The following is a 22,960-nucleotide window of genomic DNA, read 5'->3' as shown; positions in this document are numbered from 1 at the left end:
ACATCGTGATGAAACCCGCACGTTGAAGAAGGTTATAGAGAGAGAGGGAAGTCTCCAACCCGCATCGGACCAGCGTGGCGGACTATTCCCTAAGCCCTCGTCTGCAAGGAGACCCGTGCCCAGCAGTGGGACGTATAAAAGGGTTGATGATGATGATGAACTGAACAGCACTGAATCTTCACTATCCACAATCACAGCGCGAGCTCGAGCAAGATCGCGATGGCTCGCGCGACATTTTTGATGGAAACCTCGTCTCTGCACGCCTCGCCGGTGGAAAACTACTATTATTTAGTACTTGGTTTTTGTATTGGACCCGTCGTCTTTGTTTCTTATTACCTGCAGCGTGCTGTACGACCGCGTAAAATGTTTGTGTACAAAATGTTGTTTCTTCTTGTGACCACTAGGGGCGCTGTATAATTTGCCATACAAAATTGCGAAGCCATTCACGCGGTCGCTAGCGATCACTGTCACAGTCACTCACGGTGTCCAAGTAATAGCGTTCGGGGAACAAGTCCGCAGGTAGGGAATTCCACTCCCTAGCCGCTCGCCATACAAATGTTGAAGCGAACGCTTCGTGCGAATCCGGGGAATATCCACAACATAGGGGTGGAACCCTCTCCCACGTCTAGTCTCCCGATGATGGAAAGGGGAAGGCGGAATCAAATTATGCAATTCCATCGCACACTCTCCGTGATATATCCTGTAAAATACCGATAAGCTGGCAACTCTACGGCGGTGTTCAAGCTCTGCATTTTCGCCTCTACTAATTTCGAGTCACCTTGAAAAGGATGCCAAGCTGCTTGGCTGCATTTTTAGTCATACTCGATCAAATTAAAAGAAGCATGATGCAAATGAAGGTTCTTGACTTGACATTCACATATTCATCTATTACTTATTTGTCAGTCAGTCAGTCATTCACCAATAATAGATGGCTATCATTAGCAATAAAATCATGACAGTCAATACAAGAATGTGAATAAAACAATAAAATTCACGACAAAAATCCTTATATTTATATATTTATTATCCTTCGATACAGTCACCCGTAGCTTATTATAATGGCGTCAGTGTGTAAATTATATCTGAATATTAATAATCAAAATCTAACAAGCAAAGCCGCCAACTAAAGAGTGTTTTTTTTTAATAACAATTTTTTATGATATCGAAACTAACAAATGAGGTAGCATTAAATTTTGTAACATTTTATTAGGGAACTTAACAAAAAAATATCTAAAAATGACCAGTTCGTCTCGACGTGACGCACTTGGATGTTGCTGTCGAGTTTGTATTAGACGTATGTCGATCGATCAATCCTGATGACCCGGGTCGGTCACGCATGACCCATGCGTAATGTGATCGGGTCAAATGATTCGATCCTATAGCGATTCACACATCACTCACGTTACCCATTTCATTTCATACCAGTCCGGTCGGAAACTCGGTAGGTCTGATCTACTTGCAAAATTACCATGTAATGGACACTATGCTACGGAGCAACTACGATGATTGATTAACCCGTCTGTGGTTGATTAAATTTCGTAGATCGAAAGTAAAATTCGACCCAACCCGTACCCTCTACACTGGGTTTCCTAGTGCAGGGCTATGAGTGTGTGCGTTGTTTATTATTTATTGTTTGACCCAAAACAAAAATAATGGAAACTCTACAAGGATCGAATTTTTTAGAGGCCCGCGACCCGGGTTATCGGGTACAAGTACTGTTCGAATAATTTTGATTCGATGAAACACAGCTCTAAAACCAAAGCGGCAAGTGATATTAACGAACACATATTTTTTAATTAGACGCCGCGGTTACGGCGATGTGTGGCTTTATGTAAATAATTTCTTGTAATTTACATGCAAATTTGTCTCAAAGCGAAAAAGAAATAATTTAGCCAGTCTTCGTGTTAACCTTTGGCCCAATGGGTGATAGGTTGTTAAACATCGCACATCAAACGTCTGTTCACAAGTAAAAAAGTAGAAAAATTGATATTAACAAATTAATACAATAACGAAAATGGCGTTCGAACGAACCTTTTCTTCACAATCGGCAGTAAAAATTCAGAATTGTGATTTTTTTAAAATTTATCTGCACTGGCAATACAAGTAATGTCATCGCTGAAAAATATTGCCATTAACAATAATGTCCCTTATTTTCTGGTAAAATTTCTTTTGTAACTAAAACAATTATAATATAATTCAAATATGCCATTAAAAATAATAAATTATTGAGCACGAATATAGCAATATGCAATGTGGCACTATAATCATAATTTGTAATAATAGTTATCATTTATTATAATATTACAATCAAGAATTAATATAAATTAATTTCTAACTCCGCACTTTTATAAAATGACTCCATGTTATATAAAAAAAATATATGAGCTTTTAAAAATACTTATTTTTACTAACTATTAATGATTATTTCATGGTAATAATAGTAGTACAATAGACGTTTGTGTAAAAATACAATTCTAAAATAGTGTACGATAATATGCAATATTTTTTTATGAAATTATAATTAATGTAATTAGATAAACCTTTCGTTGCCATTGAAGAAAATAATTTAATTGGTAACAAACAAATTAATGGATTACAAATTAATCAACAAATAAAAATTATTTATAATAAAACCTTTGCATAACTAACTACTTTGGCTCATTAGGAACTAAATAAACTTATGAAACAAAGTTGGCACAAATATTGAAAAACGAAAAGCTAAGCCATCCCTTTACCCATTTACAATTATCGCGCATTTTTTGACTTTTAAAATGTGACAAATCGATACTTCGGGGATGAAATTCATGGACTTTTACAACTGTGTTTATTACGTTCCTCCCCATTATGGATACCGCAGACATGGACATCCGCAACCGCAGATCATGCGCATATTTTTAAATATCTGTTTCCGCACGATGGCAAGAATGTCCACTAGTTCTGGGCTGCAAGTCTATGCCAGATTTGAGAAGACAAGTTCTTCCTCGAGTATCGAAATGTACTAATCACAAACTAGTCTGGTTCCTGGTCTTCTTTCTTGTAGGAGACTAATGGTACACCACGCACCTTTACAATGAAAGTAACTTGACACAAAATTCCAACTTTTTGAGATTTCAAGTTGTCACATTTTTACTAAAGGCCTTGTGTAGAAACTAATGGATTAAACGTTCATGTAGCCTCAAAAATTGTTTCTGGTTATTTTATATTCAATCATTAAAAAAATACTAGTCGCTACAGGACAGGGTCACCAATTTACTGAAGTTTTTATTGTCATTTAATTTAATAATAATAAGTCTATCATTTTCACCAGCTCAGCAAGATGTTATAATGACCTTATTTACAAGAGACGCTATAATTACAGAAGTCGCATTTGTTGGAATAACGATTTTTGGAATGAATAGTGTGTTGATTTTTTAATTAATCACTATCATTTCGTTCGTCCAGGGAAATACTGCCACCTCACCTATTTCTGCCGCGAAACAGCAATGTGAGCATTACTGCGTTCCGGTTTTGAAGGGTAAGGACGCTGGTGAATTATAGACACATGGAACTTATGCCCAGAAGGGCACAGTGGCAGTGCCCCTCAGATCTTTGTGATTTAAAGCACTGAGTGGCACTGCAACTGTTATGGACAGGCGTGTCGCTTACCACCAAGAAAAAATCTGAAGGTGCGAGCAGTGTAACGATACTCTACCCAGAATACTCAGACCAGGGAGTTGACAACACAATAACGACACAGGCTTAAGATCGACCCCCAGAACCAGTCAGAAAACATCGTATTCATCCAACGGTCTGAACGTAAACATGCCGTTGTCAAAACACAATTTTAATTACATAAATGGCCGTTTAAGTAATAATTAATTAATCGTCTAAATACAATTTTAAATTCACATCCTTAACACCTACGCCGGTATTAATTATGGCAGTTGTTTTTATTATTTCTTTATGTCGTTAGTAGCAAATACGTAAGACGGTGTTAAGGTAAAGCGCCCGTGTAAGTACCTATGATCATTAAAAGCGCCATTCACTGGCGAACATTTTAACCGAGTGTCGAATTAAAAATACTGAAGTTGGTTGTCATGTCACCTGACATATATGATGTTAAAAATGTATGTGGACAAGTCAGCTTAAAATAAGCGTTCATGGTGAATGTGAATTGAATATCTACAAAAAAAAGCACCTTTAGTAACAGAATACCGAATTTAAATATTTCCCGGTATTTCTTCAATAAAAAAAGGAAATTAAATGTACATTTCGATGTCAGCTACGATAAGTGCGAAAATATCCTATCAATTTTAGACTAGATATTAAAATATGCAGCTAAAAAATCTTATCTAATATGACAATCCTATAACGTTGTATATTTTTTTATGTATGCACGCTATTTCAGACTTAAGCTCAAGCTGTGAGTTCTAGTAGCCAAAATGACAAAGGCCCCGAAAAAGCCTTAAAGTTTGGCTTTTTTGGAGGTTTTATCATTGCTAATTAGTGTGGCCTTTTAAAAAACCTCTTTGACTATTTTATGGACGCATAATTGTTTCCATATATTAAATCGTAGCGTGTCAGGTTCAGTGGATGGAGCTCCTAAGTTCACTAGCCATGTAACGACTCACAGTTTCACTTAAGGTGAGAACTGCAGTTTTGGTATCTAAAAAGTATAAATTCACGTTGCGATGATTGCACTATCGATCAAAACGTCTGTCGTATACCTTGAATTAATTATCTGCAAGAACCGCAAAGTGTGACTTATTAAATGCCTTCCGTATTATCTAAGTTAAAATATAAATTATATTAAGTATAATACATAATTAGATTATCAATTCGTTTTCGAACGTATTTATTTACTTTAGAGCATTTGTTTAAATGCTCATTTTCATTATGCAGGAAATCGCAAGGAAGTTGCACATTAAGCCTTTATTATATAACTAATTGAACATTCTGAAGTTCGGAAATGGTTTTTGAAAGTTAACAAAGTTCTACATTTTGTGTTTTATCAGATTGGCTTTTAAGGTGCACGGTTGATGGGTCAGTGTTAAGACATTCCATGTGCTCGAGTGTGTTGTAGTAGTATAATCCCACCTCAACCCATCAGTGGCGAAATGCTCCCTTTCGAACCATCCACATGCATGCATGTATATCGTCCATACTGCATGCAAGTTCTTGTATAACACTATCCATAACGTCACATTAAACTAATAATAAATCTAAAATGCTGACCACAATGACTATCTTTGGCTATTAAGTATTTTGTCCCTGTAAAATTCTTTCTACGTCCAGTCTATATACAGTATGGCATTGGTGTGACAATTTATTTACCAAGTAATAGATTTTTCATTTGATTTTGTCTCAGCCTGAAAACTAATACATTTTACAATACGCTAAAGAGATCCATTCACCGGCCTACATGTTGAACAAACAAGGTACTACTCCATGTGAACTTTGACGTTACATTGACGCTATAGTGTCACAGTGTACAAGAAAAAATCATTATACATTATTGAAAATATAATTTTTACTAACACTAAAACTTTTGCAACTCGTCTCTTTGGAAGGTTCCTCCCCTTCCAAAGAGTACAGGTAAGATTTTTAAGACAATCTTATTATTCTGTACCGCTGTTGGCCAACATGTTTGCCCATGAATTAACGACCTAAGAAAAGCCTGGGACTCTTGTTAAGTACACATGCCCTTAAAGTTTGACAGATCTCATATCGATTGCCTGAAAATTGTTAAAAATTTCCTACAAGTTATAAAATAGAAGGAAATCTTTCTACTATATGCCAAGCTCACACCTTCGCATATTGTCTTAATTTAAATCGTTTAAAATTAACACCTAAACATTTTTAATACGCGCATTATTCAATTCTAAAATCGTGTCTACGTTCACAGGTCTTATTGCTATCTTTTAGCAGTTAAAAAAGGCAATACTCAATATTCAAAAGAATACTTTAGGGCTGATTATGTTATAAATATGACAATCTTAATTCGAATATTTTTATATGAATACTTTTTTTAGTTTATATAATCAGCCTGTATTTACAACCCGTCGGAAATATTTGCAGACCTGTAAAATGGCACGCGATTTAGTATTTATATCAAAGGAGCATACACGGTGAAGTGTGTGACGGAGCGAGAAGTAAATTCTTATTCAAAAATATTCCCGACTTATTGTGTTGCTTTCTTATTAACGAAAGTTGCCTACATTCTTATAGACATGCTTTGTATAAAGCTGTTTAATTAGTTTCATTTGCAGCATTCTTGTTACGTTTACGCTGATCAATTTCTGTCCGAAATTTCGTCTTAAGGTCTGTTCAGATCTATGCGCACGGCACGCATCGAACGCAACAGTGCGTTTCTGCAATTTTGTAATCAAAGTTCCAATACGTTGTAGTTTTTTCGTACAAAAAGGAATTAAAATTTATCACTTGCAAAGCGTGCAGTGCACACAAGTCTGCTGTAACCGCAAATGTTAATTTACAAAGTTTCCTCAAACTTCTCTGACCGAGTTTCGACCATTAAATCTAATGGGTCCAGAATCTGCGTTGTCCTGGTTCCACGTCGTCCTTTTGAAAACTGACTTTTTATATCGTACTTCTCCATCCAATTTCTTAATGTTTTTCTCGGCACACCGTATTTATTTGACGCTGCGTATACACTGTAACCTTTTTTGACAGCTATCAAAGCATCTCTTAAGTGTTGTGATGAATATTGCTTGTAAGATTTTTCCTGGAATACATCAGTTTCGATATTGACGATGGCGTTGGGTCGACGCCCGACGATCCTCGGTCTCGCGTGAATGTTGAGGGGTATACCATGATCCATGTCAATGAAGTGTCGTGTCACAATTTCCGTTGAAGTCCGTACACCTGAAGCAAGGAAAAGAAACCGCCTGTTAATTGTTATTTTGATATATTTAGGGAAATTTCTCGAGGGTAAATGGCAACACTGTTTGGCGAGTTTCTTTTCCTGGCTTCCTACAGGGGGGAGGGATTGTGTAAAAAGCGAGGAAAAGCCGCTCCGTGTACAGAATTTGCCGCTATCGAGACTGACAATTTACTGCTGAACCCTGAAATGGTGGCGCAGGTATTAACAGTTTAATGTATGTGTTATCATTAGTTATCAACGAAAAACAATAGCTCTTTTAATATGCCGTAACGTGGGGAGGGTCAAATTGCAAGTTGTCAGGTGTTACGTGACTCAACCCTTTCATTTAAACTTAAATAGTACGGCACAATGTCACTCTTTCTTGCTATAGTCAGAGCTCCGTAACTCGCTCCAGGTTACGTGATAAGTACCTACCGCTGAGTGTATCGCCGACAATGCAAGCGCTCATACAAGTCTTTCACTTATGAGCATTCGGTTCCGCACGACTGCACACAGCGGGCAGTGTTATTTTAACCTCTCTGAGCGCGTGCTTAAGTTCTTTTTTCCTCGTAGTGAGCTCCTGGTGATCAGTGAGATTTAGTAGGCTATTGTAACGTAGGTGTTGTCGATTTTGTATGAGAGTGATCTGTTCAGTACATCGAGTATATAACCAGAAATAGAGACGAAATAAGGGCCATATATTCCTGGTAACACATTAGCGATACAGCTCTTATAAATATCAACTCTCGTTTGCACTGAAATATAGACAGGCCAACTACTGACCTGTGTGTACGTCTCCGTATATTCCAAAAAATATTCTGTATTTATTGTAATAAAGATAATATCTCTAACAATGCCGTGCTGTTCTTTTCGGCGGTGTGGGAAAAAACAGCAAAACATCTAATTACAAAACAAATGGAATCAAATTTCAGCGTTAATTAAAAATTAAATATATAATTCTGCAATTTTCGTCCATCATAGCAAAGCTCAAGTTCAAAGGTCGATTTGAAGTGAAACAATTGACGACACCCGTCCATTATTTCGAACTCGGGCTAACCAATCGGAGCGCAGTTGTTACAGTAATGATATGGCAGAATAGTTTTCAAACAAATTAAATGACATTTCGTCTCTATTTCTGGTTACATACTCGATGGTTAAGTATTAACTATTAATTAATATGTGCTGTAGTGCTTATGCTGTTTCAATATAAAATGTTTAATGTATATTAATCGTTGAATTTTGCGAGTACGTTGTTGATATTTCTCTATAGAGAAGCAGTAGGCGACAACTACTCAGAAAGCAATTGGAAATTGCACTGTTAAGCCCGTAGTTGGTTTTTTAAGATCTATATAGCGAAACGAGGTACCCCGTAATATGATAGCATATTCCAATATTTAATAATACGATAAACGCTGTTACTGTGTACATGAACGGGTTAATAAATAAAGAGAGGAAGACGCGATCTTGCCAAGTGTGATGAACGTATGATCATCAACATTTTGACTGCCGCCGTGGCCAAACGGAGAGATCCCTGCTTTAATACCCGGACCCGGGAGAAATATTTGCATGGCCTACATTTACTTCTCTTGTGAGTTTGGGTGTAATTTGTGGTGGTCTATGTGTGCGTCCATGGCATCCGTGATACAGGGTCTTCCTAGTGCGGGGCTACGAATGTGTGCGTTATTTATTGATTGTTATATTTATTAATGTATAATCATTACGTCTGTCTGTCTCTCTGATCGCGATAAACTCAAAAACTACTGGACGGATGCTGGTACTGACTACATGGTCATTGCTTGAGGTCCGGGGTTCGATCCCCGGTCGGGTCAGTGTACCTTACCTATCTGCCGCCAAGCACTAATGTGAATATTCTTGCGATCTGGTTTTGAAGGGTGCGGGTGTGAATTAAACTTACAATTAAAAATAAATAATGTCTCAATAATCAAAAAAAAACATCGACAACTACCTACATGACTATTCAAAATTTTATGAAAACTGGCAATGCTGCAAATCAACTGTGAACTGGCAACCGGTAGCATCGCAATTTTGACAATTTTACGGGATGAAGAAAAAAACTTGTTTGCGTCTTTTATATAGCATCTCGTTTAATAAATAAAAAAACGTAGTTTTTAAATATTTTTATTACATATGTTATTAAAAACAATGGAATTTCTTGCAACGCTGCGCAGTATGAAATACTATAAAATGGTATTAAAAAGAAATGAAAAAATTATATGAAATCTTCAGAAAATTGAGATGCTACCGGTTGCCAGTCGAAATGTCATTTTACTCCGTCTTCAAAAAATACTGACTATAACATCCGTATCCCATAGCTGTGGGATCCCCTTCGAAGACTCCATTGTGTGTGTTGAAGCAAGATATTGCAATGAAAATAATCGCTACTATCAAACACATTTGGTCTTATTGTACCAAGTGTTGCTAAAAATCAATTGTCAGTATCCCCATTTGTCAAAGATTTTGGTAAACGATTTTAAAACTTTTTATGACATTTGTGACATTTGTGACATAAATCCTACAACAAAAAACTCTCTAAAATATATAACGGATTTTATCAGGAAAACTTAAAATTCATAATAATTATTTTTATTAACACAATAATAATATTTTAAGTACATAGTTAAATAAAGGCATATAGACTTAATACTGCGTACAATGACATTCATATAATATTTATGTATATCTACATTATAACTTATATACTATATTATGTATATTGTTTTTTTTATACTAATAGGCACTTCATGGATTAAGGCGTAGATCGTATATTTTTAGCATAAAGCACTCTATTCACGACCCTATTTATTGGACAGCAAAGACTTTTTTTGTTGCACGGGTTGTTACGAAATCTAATAATCTTTGTGATATGAAAGTGTCTTTGACACTGGAGAAATTTAGCCATTATATAGAAAAAAATAAGATTAATATTTCGTCGCCGCAACACAAAAATTATGGGAAATAAAAAGTTTTGGAACGAATGAACGTGAGTTAAACACTGAAGAGAAAGAGTTAATCACATTGTTAAATTTAGACTTTCATGTTTATGTTGTGATGGAAATAATCAAGTTCAAAATTTTAAGTAAAGTTTATGATTTAAAAACAACACTACCGCCTTGTCATATACAACTTAATCGCCATTTTTAACGAAATAGTCTCTTTATTTTTAACCAAAATGAGGATATTTTCAAGCAGGTCATCAAAATCACTGGCAATGAACAAAACAAAACAAGTGGTAGAATCGAATAATCGAAGAAACAATTTTAATGTACGTCACGAATATTAAACGTTTTTTGTGAAAAAAAAAAACACATTCAGAAAGGTCAAGTAGCCCTATAACATTTATTTAGCTAAATTAGAGATCATAATATTATTAAAGGGCAATTTTGAAATAAAATATACGAAATACGCCGTTATATTTGAATTTAAGTACAAAATAAATTGAAAGTGGTGATAGATTTACGAGTAGTTAAATAAAGTTGGCCATTCATCAGCGAACAAGTTGGCCGTGTTGACCGTTATGTGGACACTGTCGGCTGACATGTTGGCTGGCATAAACATTGTTTTATTGTGAACATGGTCTCTTGCTGCTAACCTACAGTTACATCAACTTATCTGTAATATAAGCGCATCGCTTGTTTTTGCAGTGTTGTCAGTAACTGTAATAAATAACTGATAATTTATTTTCATACCACACGTAAATTGATGTCACGGCAAGCGGTAGCAGAAAACGAGTGACGAAATAATTACGACAGCTGATTTACATTCATATAGTGACATACCAGTGCTGGCAAAGCATTAGCGTCGTGAAAACATTTTTTCATACCAGTCCAGCGCTGGCGTGCCATTTGACACTTTTAACGATTTGACAGTTTGACCTTTCACTGCGCCCTCTAATGGGCGCATAGTTACGCTATAGAATATTTCTGAATAAGTTATTTGACAGTAGAAAGACGATTGCCACCTCTTTCACTCCCGTAAATGTAAAAAGAGACGGAAACATGTATTATTTTAAACTTGTTAAATAATTTTTTAATATTGAATTATATATGTATAATAAAACGGACATATTCAAGGCGTTTTATTCTATATGAAAATTATATAGGTAGGAACATATTCTTAGCCTTGGTTCTTAAGCTAGGCCTAAACAGATGAAGCTGTTAATGAGACCGAACGAAAGTCAATAAAACTAACTAATAAAGATAGCAATTCGGTGGCAGCCCATTGGCTGGTTCGTTGACACTTATTAGTAAATTAAATGACAATGTGAATCGAAGTCCGTTTAATGTTTTGGTTTGACGAATTGACCAATTTATATTCATGAAATTATCAATATCGATTAATAATTCTATTCAAGAATCAGATTGATCAATTCAGATTGATGAATCGTGATACAAGCAAAGTATTTTCTATTACATATTATTAATTCACATCGACGGCTTTTATTGGGTCATATTTTATTACACTCGGCGTCATGTTTTGCATATGTTTAGGAATAGCTTAATTTTGGTTTCAAATAAATCTTTGGGGGCACAGTTGTCACTCCAGTTGCCTTGCATTGCCGTATACATGTAGCGAAATAATAAAAAAAAACAATAGAAAATCGTTAGCACAAATAATAACTCTGTTCACGGTGATCGGTTCTCTGCAATCCCGCTACAAGTATACATCTAGTCACTCTATAACTGGCGTAACTGTTATTTCACATAACTAAGTAAAACCATGAGTAGTGTAACTCCCGCGTGTACGCCGCGTAAATACCTTCCCGTCTCTCGGAACGTAGGGTTGTCACGTTGTGATTTTAGTCGTACTTACATGTTGAAAAACATAATTTGAAAGAATTAAGGTATTCAGCACCGCATTCTCGTGTTGGCTTCAAATAACTTTTGTCAAATTTAGTATTTATACGAGTATAATTTGATGCAGAAATATATGTTAAATATTTTAAACACCGCGCGAACGCTTCAATTCTATAGGATTTTTCAATAAGGACATAACAGTTTTGCAATTTTAATAGAAAACAGAAAAATAACATTGAGATATCCAGATAAAATTTATTCCAGGTGCAGTACACCGTGTTACATTTAAGAATGGAATTCGATCTCGCTCATATGCACGTTCGCAGTTAGTCAAACAATTGGTCTATTGAAGAGGAAGTTCGATAATCGTGTAATCTCGCCAAATGGTCCCGTCGAATGGCCACCTCGCTCATGCGACAACACTTTTGGATTACTTTTTATGGAGAATAAGCCAACGACGTTAAATGAGCTCAGGAACAATATCAAACGAAAAATTGCCAACATTTCGTCCGACATGTGAGGAAGAGTGGTAGAAAATTGGCTCCAAACAATTGAATGCTGCAAATGTGCTCGTGGTGGTTATATAAACGGGATCGAATTCCATTCTTAAATGTAACATGTGTACAGCACATGGAATAAATTTCAATTTAATATCTTTATTATTCTGTATTTTATTGAAATACAAAATTGTTATGTCCTTATTGAAAAACCCTGACGCGTGTGACGACTCATGTGCAACGCGAGTGCAATGCAAGATTGTGTGAATGTGTGCGTGCTGTTATGTTTACATAGAGTTACACTACTTATTATACTATGGTAAAACTGTCCATCAATCGTCTACCGCTTCAGCTCATTAATTGACCGACATGTACATTAAACCGTGAGTAGGTTGACCAAAAAATTTGCCTAACACCAGTTACGACGGTTAGGCGAGTAACAATAAAATGCAGGCCCAAAAAATAAAGGAACTATCTAAAAAAACACTATTAAAGAAATATTTTTGTCGATTTGGATAAACGCAAACTGTTAAATTCACTCGTTCCTTGTCAGTAAGAAAATGTAGTTACAATTTAGAACTGTCAAATTAGGTCATGCTCATGGACAACTTCGTATCGCACCATAATAGTAATTTTTTTTTAATTCGAACCTAGCCGGATCTATGGATTTTTTTAGTGTTCGATCTTTGTATTAATAATTATAATAAATTAGTGGTATAAAAACATTCATAGATGTCTCACAGAGGGCTATACAATGTTTCTTTTTAAATGGGACAGTATGGGAAAATCGGAAACCATAGAAGATATAAGAAAACTGTCTTAGAAACCATTAAGTTTTTTTTTGTGAAAACAATTTCGGAATAGTCAATTTATTGGTGATAATGCTAATAGACTCAGTTTCTTATAAGGATGACTTCATTGTATAGGAGGAAAAAAATTTGGACAGCTGACGTTGGTCAAATTTCATTAAAAAAAAAAATTAATACAAAATAAATAACTAAATTAGACCAACCTCTGCTGTCCCGATTCTTTTATTCCAATACAATAAAAATATTCTTATAAGAAAATGAATCTATCAGCATTAAAAAATAACAGTCAATTTTATTTATTTTGTATGAAAAATCATTTTATGAAATTCGACCAACTTCTGCCGTCCCGATTTTTTTTGTCCCATACAATGAAATGATCCTTACATAAAGATTAGTACTAAAAAAATATGATCAATTTTATTCATTATTATGGCCAACTCACGCTTGACCAAAAAATTGGCTATGCCAAAATTGTTTTCACAAAACATGTTTCCTTGTTATCTTCTACGATTTCGGATTTCCCCAAACTGTCCCAATTAAAAAAAACACTCTGTATATCATAGCAGTAAAAACATGATATTCAATAAATAAATATTAAAAAGAGCTATGAAAATTTGACAGCACTCAACCAAATTAAATTTATTCACCTTTAATTAACTGCACTGAAATCAAATTAAATTCAGTTTGTGCTTACCCGAATCGACGCTACAGTTTCATTACGACACTGACGTTTTAAGTACATTATATTAGTTTATAAATTATTTTAAGGCCTTACCATTACGTAAAGAGGCGTATAATTGCAATAGCAATTTTCAATATTAAGCCACATCAAAAGCTTAAGATGAATTCTGTTGAATAAATATTATATGAAAGTGAGTTCATAATTATTCATAATGTACAGGAACTCAACCCAGAGTGATGTTTGTAATTTTCACAGCTGAATTTTCTGCTGAAGGATTTGTAAGTCAATGGCTGAAGGTTAAAAGTTTATTGGTTCTGTTTTTATACTACAAGGAGAACATTGGGGGGGAAAAAGGGTGTTTATGAGAAAGAGACGTTCTGCGAAAAAGACATTCCGCGAAAGGGAAATTCTGATATTTGAACATTAAGATTACAAAGACAGTTGTTGCTAGCAACCATGTGGAATTTTTGACACTTTCCTATGTAAAATTGCACAACGGCTCTGGTGACAAGCAGAATTAAAATATTTCATACAACAATAATATGTCAAACATTCATAGCAATTAACTGGTCTCAAGGCAGAGAATCGCCTGGCGTGGGTGTACCCAGAACACCTAGACCAGAAGGGAAAAATTCGTTATACAAATTGGTCCTACCGGGTATTTCTATCTAACGGCCACAATGCCAACCACTGGCTCATCAAAAGTTTACATAGTTGTCAGTCACCATATGAGCTGTGCCCATGGGGGCCTGTAAGGCCCGAAAAATTGAGTTAGTTTGAATAAACAAATATACTCGGTTCTATGGTTAATTACAAAGCGTTCACTTTCATATAGTAGTCATTCAGCAATTTGCATTCTATAATATTCAAATACAACTTAGCCGGTAAGTAATATTTATTAAAAATTTCATCTTTTAAGTCTTTTCTTTAAATTTATATCTGGACGAAGTCCGTACAAGCACTCCAATGTTTCGTAAAAGGCCAATCATTTTTTTATTCATAATTAAACTTTACACTAACAATATTATGAATATAACATTAGAAAGTAAATAAAATGTATTTGTAAAAAAAAATATTTATCTTAGATATTTAATCCGACATCTTTCGATTTTAAAAAGGCCTGTATTAGGCTGCGGGGTTAGACCCTATCTGTCAGCACGTGTATTCTGTATGTAGTAACATAATCTCACGTCACCAAGTGCGATTATTATGTCGAGTTATTTTAATTTAATAGATCCTGTCATAGACTTAAAAGCAATTTAAGACATACTGGTTACTGTTAGTTCTCAAACTAATAATACCGATAAACGATTTGACATATTTACTTAGTAAGAATTCTGTAAAGTCTATATTGTTCAGTTCATTTTCATGAGTAAATAACAATAAAAAGTATTCCTGAACCTATCCTGGTTTCTATTTACATTTATCCACTAAAAAGGAGCCACTGACAGCGCTAATAAAACACACGAATATAAAGTAGCCCACACAATACATAGTGTACAAGCGTGCTGGCGAATGGGGTCCGACCTTTATAGGGCGTAAAATGATTTTTATAATATAAAATATCTAAGACACACACTTTCTTTGAAAATTCTTTGGATTAATTATTGCAGAAAACAAAAGGGAAATATAAAATAGATTTTTTTGTAATGTAAATTTAAATAATGTACACGATTTTTTTATCTTTGGATAAATAGTAAATACACACTATATATATATAAGTTTTTTTTTAAACTTACTCCCCTAGGTTTTTTATCGTACACTTTTCCATAATCTTTGCTTTATATTCTTTGGCAGTTTTTTTCGTATACGCCTCTGGGACATCCGTCATAAGTGTCTGTGCTAAAAAAACAATGTCCTATGAACCGTTTTCGTCTCAGGGCCTCCCGCTCCAAAATGTACTTATTGGCACAGTGCTTAAACATCTCACGTCAAACGAGAACGGTAAAAGAATGGCAATATTTACATTAAGTCCTTTAAAGTTTTGACAAATTCAAAATATGCTTCGATAACGACATTAAAAATAACACTATGTTCTGCCAAAATAATATAATTTAAAAAATACACACATATAACTGGACCATGCATTAATATTGATGCTATGAATGCTTACTTAACAAAACAAACAACAAAAACCCCCGAGACAAACAGTGTGCTCCAAAAAATCAATATGGCCACTATCAGTGAGGTATCGAGACAAATTTATGAGTCCAAATACGATAGTTCTACTATAAGTAATTGAGTTGGGTAGTCCGTAGACTATCCCGGCTGCAGCATCAGATCAAAGTTATCGTGTTATTCTAATGTCATCGGATTTCCATAGAAAAAAAAACAAATCCATCCAACAAGTGGAAGTAAAATATATATTCATTTTATGACTGAGATCCTTACGCTAACTGGGAAAAGAACTGAGAGCCATATAAATTAAACTAGTCTAAATTTAAAAAAAAAACGTTTTGAGATCGGTCCATACGTCACTGTATAAACTTTTTTGCGTCGGGGATTAAAAATGACCGTTATTACAAATCTTTACATCCGTCACCCTACATTCATTGCCAATACGTTGACCAACTCGGCCAACATGTTCGTTAATGCATGGTCCCTTTAGTCGCGCAGAAAGCAATTGTCGGTTGAGTTTGCGACGCGCCATGCACTTTGGAGGGAGTGTACAGATTGCCGCCAACGTCACTAGTACAACAAATGGAACCTGATTGTAATCGCCAAAAAAAACCGTTACTGTTCGAACATAGAACGTCACTCGTGCAACGACATGTTCAGCGCAGAGTTGCCATCTTCGTTTTTATTCTCCTCACTCTCGTCGTTTTTCTGCGTGGCAACATTTTCGTCTTCGCTAGAGACCGTGCTGAAAAGGAAGTGTTTGCCGAATTCGATTTCGCCCTCGTACTGCTCAGTTTCGTTACCGCTTTTTTCCCCGTAATTCTGGTTTTCCGGGTAACCGTCGTAGTTTTTGAACTCCTTCTGTTTCTTGCTGTTCTCAACGAATTGCTTTAGTTGCTGTGGCATAGGAAATGACGATTTTATGTGGCACCTTTTCATCCAGTTGCGAAGTGACTTTCGGGGCACTTTGTGGGTTTGTGCCGCCCTGGAACAAAAATTGTAATATACAAAATTGTAATTTACTGTTAAGGCCCTGAATAACCAAAAATTAATATTTTGAAAAAACGTAGATACTGTATTCCATTCCTTTGCAACACGCATTAAAGAGGAAGTAAAGTGCTTCGCGAATGGGAAATATGTCACCGAAATAAGGATGGAGTATTCCAGACTTTCCTTCCTAGACCCTGATTTTTGTAGTAGGATGCTCATTTTTAATGAATGGATGATATGTCTTCGTAAGATATGCTAGTTTCAGATTTAAGAATTAACTAACTTATTACCATTAGGGTCCATTGGCCATAGTAATTCCGTTATATCGATATTTTAACGGTGTCCACATGCATCATTTGTGTTATGGCACGTTGCACTTGAGGAGAGTAAAAACTAGTGATTGCCTGAACCGAGGTGCTTTATAACTATAAGATTCACGGTTCAATTCCCAGCATTAGCATGTACCTTTGAATATTTTTGATGCTCATTGTGCCGATAAATTAAAAGTATTAGACATAAATTAAGTGCAATCCAGGTTTCGATTTCTAACGACGAGCCTGCACTGCACTAAGTATTTTGCCTTAGGAAACCTGCATTCTTTTTTATTATCAAATGACGGAACGAACAAGTCGTGCGCCTACAGGCCTACCCACTACAGTTGCAAAGCCACTCAGAGCTTTAAATCGCTAAGATCTGAGGGGCACTGCACATAAGTTGACAAGTCCCATGTGCCTGTAACCACCAGCACCCTTCTAAGCCGGAATGCAGTAATGCCAACATTACTGCTTGGCGGCAGAAATAGGTAAGGTGCATGTCGGCGAAGGTTCAGTTATCTAGGTGGACGTGTCCCAACCCAACCTGCATTGTTGTCCAGGGAAAATTAGAAGCGAAGCGTGTTCAGCAGTTCACTCACCTATAAATACTTCCTCCTTTCTTAACGTCCACGAGAGCAGCCCACATCGCCTCATTGGAGTAACGCCTGTTCGGATTGAACTTCCCCATCATAACCCTTTCCAGATCTTTCCGCGACAATCCAGACGAACTCACTTCCTTGCCTTCTAAAAATTGGTCTAGGTCAGATTTAAGCACGGTCTCCCCGATGTCTACATTTTTATCTTTAAAAATGGGCGGTCGTCCACGTCGACGCACTTGACTTTTCTCTCCGATTTTAGAGCAAATTTCTTTATTGGCAACACTGGCGTCTTTCGTCTTTGGTATTAATTCAACTTCCGATCTCTGGTTGCGGACTTCCGGTTTCGTTTTTTTAATTTGACTCGCTTTCAGGAGGGAAACTTCCAATTCGCCATTTTGCTCCAACCACGATTTGTAATAATCATTTTCAGATTTCTCGTAATGCTTTTGCAAGTCTTCCGTCGCCACATTTGTGTTGAGGCCGTACTTGCTGAATTCCTTCTGCATTTCCGAGGCGTTCATTTTCGACAGCTTTTCGATGTACTCAGAACTTGTTTTAGCGAGGTTGTGTTTGGTTTGATGGAAGAATAATTCACTTTCTGGTTTCACGCGCAAGTAGGCGGCACCACGGCCTGAAAACAAGGAACTCGGACTAAAATCTAGCAACAGTTGTGTCTAATTTGATAGTAGGCAGGAAAATGTTCCCCAATAAATTAATGTGACTAAAAACCTATGTTAGTAGCAAATTACAGAACACCCGTGCTCAGCAGTCGGAGGTACATAGGCTGACAGCAAAATATTAAGTGTTGCTTTTAACTACGTGAGAAGCTTTTTAGGAAATATTCAGGATGTTCATTTTTGTTTTTTTAATTCTTAGATATATTAACCCGTAGTAATAAAATTTAGCCAATTAGATCGAATAACCAACTAATCTTCATAGAACAAAAAATAACGGTTAAAAACACCATAAGACCACGGGAGGCACAGGGCAGATTAAAGTTCAAAAATTAAAAATATTGTCGTCGGCTGGAACGCTATGCTCGGAGCAAAAAAAAACTTGGTCCTGCTGAGTCCACATATTTTTTTTAAATTTGACTTCATGTGGCTAGTGTCAAAATATAACCATCGACTGCCACAGGGTTTATTAAATAATATTTCATGTCATTACCATGCTCTCTCTCTACATTCTGAACCATGAATGTTAAAATAAAACATTAGATTAAAAAACTGTCTCATGACATGTCTGTAAGATAGTCCTGTCAAATTCCAGGACATTGTTACGAAATAAAATAAAATAAACAAACATTCATGGTTCATTTTGAAACAAACATATCTACAAAATTTTAAATATGAAAAATGGCCTACCTTACAGACATTCATAGTTTCTTTTCTCTTTTAACAATGTCCATTCGCAAAAATGATCTTCACTCTATGCACAAACACTTGAAAGCACTTTTGAAAGCGATCTCAAAATATATATATTTTTTACCTTAATATTTTTATTCTTGAGTAATATATATGACATTACATTTTGACCGGGAATAGGGATCAGATTTTTTTTCTAAAAACTTTACCAAGATCGTGTGCTTTTCAAATTATAAAACCTACGAAATTTTTCTTAACTTGAAAAAGTAAGAGATGATTTGAAAACCGTGATTTTATTTTAATTTTGAAATCGCTTAATATATTTTTAAATATCGTAAAGTCATCAAGTATGGAACGTCTTCCGGTCGCGCGTTTTAAAAACCCAATACAAAATAATACATTTATTATTTTCGCATTTCGAAAAATAATAAAGAAAAATATTTTTTGCTTTGAATTAAAAAAATAAATAAAAGCAAGTGACAAGAGGGAAGTCACGTTGCAAACAAACATTGAATTAATTAATGAAATAAAATAAAATAATTTACTAAAACTTACCAGAAGATTGGCCGATACTGCTGCCAGGTTTTCCGGGTTCCTCATCCTGAAAAACAAACAATACAAATACCTAGTACAGTAATGATCAGGGCTTCTTTGTCTTCGATTGTCTACAAACAAAACACCTTAGACTATGGAAACTAAAAAACATGTTATGTTGACATATATAAATCAAACGTTATATGTATGTATATGATGCATTTCGACGTTGAAAACATAAAGATCTTATTGTCTTTGTTTAACCATTGCGTGCCGTCTTAAGCCAAAAGAGATAGCATTACATTGATCTGTGTCAAACACGGGAATCGAAAATACGTAACGTCATCTTAAATGCCAACAGTGTCCATTTCGCAGTACATGAGGTACATGATACGGTTGTCAAAGGCAAGTACATCAAGTGTCAAAAAAATATTTTTCCAAGTATTTTATTAAATTATTCGCATGTATTCGAATAAAATGGACAAAAATATTGACAGTGAGAACAATTAAGTATTAATAAAAATTCGTCGTTGCAGCATTATGGGATGTGGCATTTGAAATGCGAAGATCGACCGAATGTAAAATTGTACCGCCACGTGTTATTTTTCTGTCTATAAAACACACAAAAGACCAAATATCTCATGTAATTAGACATATTTAAGTAGTTTATTCATAAATATTGCCAAATCTTGCTTTGGTTTCTTCAGATTGCCTGTTTGTTTGTATATTTTGATGATTGTTGTTAACGATTATTTTGAGATAGTCTTGTTCTTGGAAGCCTACATATTATCGATATTCTGTTATTAAAATAATTCACTACGAGGTTTTTATTATTTTATTATTATTATTATTTTTACTATTTCAAGTTTACCTACAAATCAAAAAAGAAAAAAGAATGGTTGGAAATCATAGGAGTGCCGAATATAAACATTGAATCAAAGACCATCTTCATTTATTTGCTTCACTATGATATGATATTGATGAGTCAAATTTTAACATAAGTTTGAATGTATCTAGGTTACATGTGACATTCCCGGATATTCCCATATAACCATTTCATATAACCTAAAATATTCCCAAATGGAATATTGATCTACTTTAATGAAATGTTTGCATGTCGATAATGACTTATCAATAGATTATGGTACGACACTAAAGAAATCCGCTATTTCTTCCCTCTTTTTTTGTTTAGGTATGCACGTTCATTGCGTAGTTAGGGCAGCTCCTTTCTTTTATTTTTTTTCCATCTTCTAAGCAAAACACACAAGAAGGACGCACGATGCCACAGCCGTAGAAAACAGAAAACAATTTAAATTTGTGAATTTAAATTTTGGTTATTTCTCCATTCAAAAGATTGACAGTTCGTATAAAAAATGTCAGCCATCTTTACTATGAGGTATGACGTTCGAATAACAAAAACTCTGGGCACACTACCCCCAAACTAATTTAGCCGTCAAGCTGACTGGCCCTAGGACCGCGGGAATTTTCAATCTGTTTGTAAGTTTCTAATATTATATTATGTCGGAGCCACATTACGGCGACGTTCGTAAAGCAAACTGCAAACAGCGCATTTAATTTATAACCTCATTTTGACATTTATGGATTGTAAATGAAACGTTACACTGAATTGTTATATGAAACAAATAGATGGCGCTAATATTAATTCGTTAGATTAATGTAGAGGACACTACTAGGTAATTATTAAACGGCAACACCGAATGTTGGCGCACCTGACACGACAGTGGAGTGGACGCAGGCGGACATGTTTTTATTATTTGGAATGGCCATGAAGTGCACCCCAATTAATAATATATCAATCACGATTTAATATTTTAGATTTTATTTTTGTATTTATTTATTTATTTATTTTTATTTATTTATTTATTTGCATATACACGTTACATTCAAAATGTTACATGCACCCAGTAAGGGTATAACAAATATGGTAATTCTTATGATCTACATATAACTTTATTAATACAATTTCAATACAATTGTATTTAAATTGTATTGAAATTTCAATACAATTTAAATACAAGTAAATAGTTACATAACGGTAGCAATGTCATTTATGGGAGTCATCTTCAAAATATTCATTAATTGAGTAATAGCATTTTTGGTTTAGTAATAGTTTAATTTTATTATAAAATGTGGAGTTTTTTTCTATTGTTTTTAGTGCGTCAGGTAATTTGTTATATATTTTTACTGCTCTATAATGTGGGCTATTTCGATACTTTTCGATACGGGGAGTTGGTAAGACCAAGTTTGTATTTCGGCGATCACTCTTAACAAATTCAAAATTATTAATATTTTTCCTTACAAAATTTATTGTTTCCAATAAATATATGCAAGGAAGTGTGAGTATATGTTCCTTTATATAAATTTGTTTGCAGCTATTTCTGGGTCGGATGTTATAGATTATGCGAATACACTTTTTTTGTATAATGAACAGATCTTTGGCGTCAGTACTGTGGCCCCATAACAAAATACCATACCGGAGCCAAGCAAACGCATAAGCATAATAGGCTGACAGGGCACACTCTACCTTTGCAGCATTTAGTAGCTCCTTGTGAACGAGTTTGTCCAGGGAAGTACTGCCAGCTTATTTCTGCCGTCAAGCAGTAATGTGAGCATTACTGCGTTCCAGTTATGAAGGGGAAGGGAGCTGGTGAAATTACAAGCACAAGAGACTTGTCAACGTATGTATATCTCAGAGTGACGGGCGCAGTGGCAGTGCCCCTCAGATCTTTGTAATTCAAAGCACTGAATCATTCTGCAACTGATATGGGCGGGAATGTCGCTTAATATCAGGGGCACGACTTGTCAGTCCTGTCACTTAGTTATTCTAAAATAAAAAATCCGCAGTTACGTATCTGGAAGTTAAGTACACGCAATAAACGCTCATTGTTCCATTAAATAACTTTTTCATTTCTAAACTGCCGCAATTATAGAAGACGGTTTCTGTGTAAATGCCTCTCCAGAATCTCCCGCCATATACTCGTAGGTATATAAATAAATATTATTATCTGAAGACCACGTTTAGTAATTTGGCCCGAGATAGTGTTATATACCCTGTAGGCACGAGGTGATAAATACATCAAGCCATGTCCTTCATAGTCTTCTGTAGCGAGCTTATTAGTCCACTGTATCTTTCTTTTTTATCGAATTGCACTTCAAGAAATTTTAGTTTTCTTACCTAAAACACATAATTCTTTTCTAGTATATCGTAGATGATAAAAAAACAATAACCAACCTCGTTATATTCCATATTATCGTTGTCCAACTCGCCGTAGAACAATCCGTCTTCCTCCACCGTCTCCTCTTTGACTTCACTGCTCTCCTCGGATTTGCGCTTCTTCGGGCCGTTGGTGGGTTGCTTT

General features: G+C 35.2%; 1 protein-coding gene across 1 annotated transcript in view; it reads right to left on the bottom strand.

The window, feature by feature from the left end:
* Positions 1 to 15,288: 15,288 nt before the first annotated feature.
* LOC113238897 (protein jim lovell-like) overlaps positions 15,289 to 22,960 on the bottom strand; it is a 23,649-nt gene continuing 15,977 nt past the window's right edge. Inside the window, exons 7-10 of the mRNA XM_026475750.1 lie at positions 22,834 to 22,956; positions 19,602 to 19,647; positions 17,683 to 18,313; positions 15,289 to 16,764 (exon numbers count right to left, since the gene is read on the bottom strand). Of these exons, the coding sequence (XP_026331535.1) occupies positions 16,416 to 16,764; positions 17,683 to 18,313; positions 19,602 to 19,647; positions 22,834 to 22,956 (1,149 nt within the window). The 3' untranslated portion in view covers positions 15,289 to 16,415. The remainder of the gene's footprint in view (positions 16,765 to 17,682; positions 18,314 to 19,601; positions 19,648 to 22,833; positions 22,957 to 22,960) is intronic.

This window comes from Hyposmocoma kahamanoa, unplaced genomic scaffold, assembly GCF_003589595.1.
Source record: "Hyposmocoma kahamanoa isolate Upper Pololo Valley unplaced genomic scaffold, ASM358959v1 109, whole genome shotgun sequence".
Classification (NCBI taxonomy): Eukaryota; Metazoa; Arthropoda; class Insecta; order Lepidoptera; family Cosmopterigidae; genus Hyposmocoma; species Hyposmocoma kahamanoa.
Note: the sequence above shows the minus strand (reverse complement) of the source record. Positions and strands in the feature narration are given on the sequence as shown.